General features: G+C 35.7%; 1 protein-coding gene across 1 annotated transcript in view; it reads right to left on the reverse strand.

Annotated features, from left to right (window-relative positions):
- Positions 1–901: 901 nt before the first annotated feature.
- Positions 902–5,773, reverse strand: part of LOC107036261 — an 18,214-nt gene continuing 13,342 nt past the window's right edge. The window contains exons 5-6 of the mRNA XM_015254073.2: positions 3,129–3,435; positions 902–1,102 (exon numbers count right to left, since the gene is read on the reverse strand). Coding sequence (XP_015109559.1) covers positions 1,014–1,102; positions 3,129–3,435 — 396 coding nt within the window. The 3' untranslated portion in view covers positions 902–1,013. The remainder of the gene's footprint in view (positions 1,103–3,128; positions 3,436–5,773) is intronic.

Consider the following 5,773-nt stretch of genomic DNA (forward strand, 5'->3'; position numbering starts at 1 on the left):
AAAATTTCATCGAGAAAATCCTCGTATCTACTCAGGTTGAATTGAAATATCGATTTTACGTCGTCTCGATGACATAAAAAAAGATAACTCTAGAGCTCTTTTTTCCCCATAAAATACAAACAATATAGATTTCTTACCTTTTTTTGAAAACCCTTTCTTTTTTAATCCAAAAAAACACAAAATATTAAATGCTACTGCTTGGAAGCAAATAAAAACCTTAAAATACTGCTATAAAAACATTATAAATTCAACACTCCAATGTTTACACTCGAGAGTCACCAAGTGATCAAAGTTTAAAAAAAAATCTAGACATAAAACGTTATTTTTTCGTTACATACCTGTATTTTTTATGTAAATAACTGTAAATAACTGCAAATATCTGTAAATATCTGTACTGTTGAATAAAAACACGGTTAAACAAAAATAAAAAAGAAACATAAGAAAAATCAGAGATAAAAAATCGGCGGAAAAAAGAGCACGTAGACGGAAAGGAACTGAAACGCGAAAAAAGACGGAAAAACGATAGTGACGTTCAAAATTTCATCGAGAAAATCCCCGTATCTACTCAGGTTGAATTGAAATATCGATTTTACGTCGTTGTCTCGACGTAACAACGTCCACGAGTGCTCGACGGTGCGTAAACCTCCCGCTCTATCCCCATGACGAATTTTTCAGTCTCCAGAGGAGGTGGGAGGGAGCATTTGAGGCAGTGAACTGACACCCAAAACTAAAACCCACTGACGAGCGGTGTCAGTAGAGAAAATCGATCTATCAACGGTTGTTCGTTTGTGTATACAGCAGCCAGAGTTTTTTTTTCCTGTGGAACAATTAATGGTACTGCTGCGGGTTTGGTTAATCTTTCAGGGGTAATGGGAATTGACGGGCCGAGAATAATGAGAGATGGTTTTTACAAGCACGTCGATTTATATAAAGAGCTGCAAAGCACGCATATGATACAGAAGTTGTTGTTGTTTTTTTTTTAATTCATCGGTTGAATCAGTTTATTGAGATCGTTAGATGGTGGCCAGTCGGAGAATCAGGAGGGGTCCCAGGAGTTTTAGGGAGCCCAGCAGTCTCGGTCCGGCGGAAGATGAGTCGAGGTCTGTAATTTGAAAAAATAGGAAAGGTGGTTTTTAAGCAATTTGGGAGGCAGCACGTGGAATCTTCACGAGGTTGAACACAGAGAAAAAACTCTATGGTTTCTTGTGTCTATAACGGTTGTGTTGACGACACATGTCGCGAAAAGGATTATAAAAATGCTCAATTATCCTGTCTCAAATTAATTTCTTGAATGAAATGCTCTAAATGTTTGCTTGATTGAAATAAAGAGTTCATTAGTTAGAAATGATATAATTGCCTAGACGACGAAGAGAATTAATTCATCATCATATAATAATCCTTCAGTTGACTCCAAAAGCGAATTCATTGAGAATGAACGAACAGCATATTTCGTATAATTAGAACATTTCCAGTGGAATCAATATGTGAGTTCAGCGACTTCCACCAAAGATATCATTATGATAAATCTACGAGTTTCAGATGGAGATTTTTATGAGTCGTCTTCTCCTCGCTTAATCTTTAAATTCCCCGGTCCGTCACATGCTGTGAAACATTCAGCGAAAGCAATCATAAAAATACCTAATTATTCGTTCTCAAATTAATTTATGTAATATTGTGAAAATATTCCGCGAAATGCTCTGCGTGAATGAAGAAAATGTGTTCATTCAAAGTCATCAAATATTTTTATTTAATATAAAAATATGTTTGCTCGATCGAAATAAAGACTTCATTAGTTAGAAATGATATAATTGCCTAGACGACGAAGAGAATTAATTCATCATCATATAATAATCCTTCAGTTGACTCCAAAAGCGAATTCATTGAGAATGAACGAACAGCATATTTCGTATAATTAGAACATTTCCAGTGGAATCAATATATGAGTTCAGCGACTTCCACCAAAGATATCATTATGATAAATCTACGAGTTTCAGATGGAGATTTTTATGAGTCGTCTTCTCCTCGCTTAATCTTTAAATTCCCCGGTCCGTCACATGCTGTGAAACATTCAGCGAAAGCAATCATAAAAATACCTAATTATTCGTTCTCAAATTAATTTATGTAATATTGTGAAAATATTCCGCGAAATGCTCTGCGTGAATGAAGAAAATGTGTTCATTCAAAATCATCAAATATTTTGATTTAATATAAAAATATGTTTGCTCGATCGAAATAAAGACTTCATTAGTTAGAAATGATATAATTGCCTAGACGACGAAGAGAATTAATTCATCATCATATAATAATCCTTCAGTTGACTCCAAAAGCGAATTCATTGAGAATGAACGAACAGCATATTTCGTATAATTAGAACATTTCCAGTGAAATCAATATATGAGTTCAGCGACTTCCACCAAAGATATCATTATGATAAATCTACGAGTTTCAGATGGAGATTTTTATGAGTCGTCTTCTCCTCGCTTAATCTTTAAATTCCCCGGTCCGTCACATGCTGTGAAACATTCAGCGAAAGCAATCATAAAAATACCTAATTATTCGTTCTCAAATTAATTTATGTAATATTGTGAAAATATTCTGCGGAATGCTCTCTTTGAATGAAACAAACTCATTTATTCAAGCTCATCAAATACTGTTTTGAATCCAAAAAAATGCTCACTTGATCAAAATAAAGACTTCATTATTTACAAATGATATAATAATCTGGACGAAGAAGAGAATTACCTCAAAATGAATGACATTTCACACGAACAGAACATCTCCATTACAACAAACATATGCGTGCTCTAACTTCCCCAAAAATGTCATTATAATAAATGCATGAATTTCAGATAAAAACCTCTGCGACTCGTCTTCTCCTCAATTAATCCCGGAATTCCCCCGTCCGTCCGATGACCCCAGGCGCACCCCCGACTGCCGAATAATATTCTTGTCTCGCCAATTTTACATCTCCCGAAAAGAACTGAATTCGTTTATTTCTGAAATCGATCGGCCGAACAGCCGTGGGACGTGGATGGGGTCTCGCAAAGGGGATAAAGAGATGAGAGAGACCGGTTGAAAAAGTCGAAAAAAATGGTCACATGGAGACAGACAGCTGTGGGTTAAATTACCTTTGACGTCGAGATGCCCGTCGGGCTTACGTTGGCCAGTCTGAAAGTTCGGGGGTGGTTGAAGGTAATTGACGCCAACGATCGTTGCCGCTGGTTCAAGCTGTATAACCCTTGGTCTGTCCTCCTCAGTGCTAACCTCTATACTCTGCCAGTAAATGTCGTAGATTGATGCACTGCAACGTATCTTGAGTTTGCCAGCGGCAAAGTGCTCGTGATTTATCAAAAATTGTAATCCCACTCTGGCTGTTTCCCAGTCGGCGTCATTTGTGTCCGACGGATTGTACATGCGTACGTGCGACTGAAGGGGCTGGAATAAAATACCTCGTGAATCAATTAGCTCACCGCTGGGGTACTTAAAATTCCCTCTCATCCTCAATTTGCATAACGAAAATTGCTATTGGAGAAAATATTTGCCCATTTATCCACACTGGAAATTGTTTTAATGATGTATTGTTGGAGTATTCGATTTTGCCGCGGCAAGACTGACCGGAAGTTACCAGGCATTTTAATTATTCAACATTATGTGGGAATACCACTGAATTCTACTTTACTGATATTTTTTTTTTGCTCAAGAATGGAAGGTTTGTAATCGTTCACATTTAAGTTTTGGATTATATCGACCCATTTTGATCCAAATCAGTAGCGAAGTGGTAAAAGGGTTCAAGTCGACTTACCTCCCAGTTGAGTTTTTCAGGAATATTTCCGAATCTAAGGGAGATAGCGAAATTTTTGTAAAGACATTTATTGTAGCACTCAATCGGCTCCACAAAAAAGGTTATTACAAAAATTTTGCTATCTCCTTTAGATTCCGAGATATTCATTGAGAACTGGCCAATAGTCGAAATTGAGTTGTACCGTTTTACCACTTTGCTACTGAAATGTTTTTCTTTAATTCTTCGCTAGTGAATGGATGGAATTGAATCTTTTTTTTAAACGTAGGTATTATTGAGCCTTTTCAATCGCCATTAATTAAAATTTAATTCATAGAGCAGTTTTTTTAATTTTCGAATTTTTTTCGAAATTCGGTTGTCCCACGATAACTTGGAAAAAATGTTCTGAATTTATTGAATGATAAATTTTCACTTGTTTTTTTATGTTGTCTGCTGTAGAAAAGTATTATATTATAATCTTGTATGTATTTTTTTGAGAGGATATTCTCATTAAATGAATATATAGCTGAGTGAAAATTGTGGAGGAAAACCCGGAGAAAAAGTGTTTCTAATTTTAGGAAGGAAAACCTCTTATTTTTTCTATTCATTTTAGGTGAATGGTGTTCTTACAATGAGAACATTCGAAAGGGGGATGGCTCAGGATTAAGTGAACGTTGAATTCAAAATTAATTGTGTCGAGGTGACAAGTGATGTACTTTTACTGTAAAAAGAGTTAAGAATTACATTGAAATAGAATAGAAAATTATCTGAAAATTCAATGAAATCCCAAGTTTTTGAGCCGCAGAATATTCAATCAAAACATGCGTTAATTGAAAATCTAACAAAATGTTCACTTAAACGCCCCTGATTTCTGTTAATTCTCATGGAATAATTGAACTAAAATTCACCCTTTCGGTTGATTTCCCCATCAAATTGTGAATATTCAATAACGAAATCCCTTGAAATTCGATGATCAGATTAACTCCAGAACATTGAAAACCATTATAGCAGGAACGAGAATATTTTAAATTGCAGAACCAACATGTTATAAAAATAACTCAAATTGGAGAATTTAGTTAAATACACTGGCTAGAGTTAAAAATAACTTCAACATTGAATTCGATTTAGGGGAGGAAAAAACATAAAATTCCAAGCTTTCCTGAAAATTCAGTGGAATCCCCAGCGTTCAATTCGTAGAATTTCCCATCAAAACCCGAATTAATTGAAAATCTACCAATACATTCACCTAAACTCCCCTTTCCCCTGCTCATCCCACCAAATTCTGAATTATCAATACCGAAATCCCGCGAATCTCCTTCTAAACCCCTCCATAAAATAGGAAGTAAACCGTAATTAATATAAAAAATCTTGAGAATTACAATGAAATAAAATCATGAATTTCAGAAATCGTTTGAAAAAAATTGAAACATGAACAGATTAATTCAAAAACATTGTAGAACTAAGATGTTATGAAAATAACTCAAAATGAGGATTTATTTAAATATAATTATGCTAGATTTGTAAATAGTTTTGCCATTGAATTCGATTTAGGGGAGAAAAAATAATAAATCCTGAAAATTCAAGAATATTTACCAGAATTTTTTGTTTTTCTATTCACCTTCAGGAAAAAATTGACCGGAAATTTACAGTTCTGTTTGCTCCTTCCCCGAAATTATGAATTTTCAATGACACGAATTCCTAAAATTTCAGCGGACTTGGAACATTTGGCACGGAAGATTCAGACAAAAATTTTCAACAGCGTAAATTCACCAAACCTCCCCGTTCCCCTGCTCATCGCCCAAATTCTGAATTATCAATACCGCAGTCCCGCGAAATTCCCCCGAACCCCCTAAAAATCCCAGGAAGTGACCCGTAAATTTCATCAACAATTTCCCCGACCGCAGACAATCTCCGAATCTCCCAATTTCCTAATTTCCCAGTCCCGAGAGGGTTCCTCTGCACCTCCTCCCCTCAATAACTCCCCCCCCCCCCCCC

The sequence above is a fragment of the Diachasma alloeum genome, unplaced genomic scaffold (assembly GCF_001412515.2).
Source record: "Diachasma alloeum isolate Michigan unplaced genomic scaffold, Dall2.0 Dall_scaffold_00208, whole genome shotgun sequence".
Classification (NCBI taxonomy): Eukaryota; Metazoa; Arthropoda; class Insecta; order Hymenoptera; family Braconidae; genus Diachasma; species Diachasma alloeum.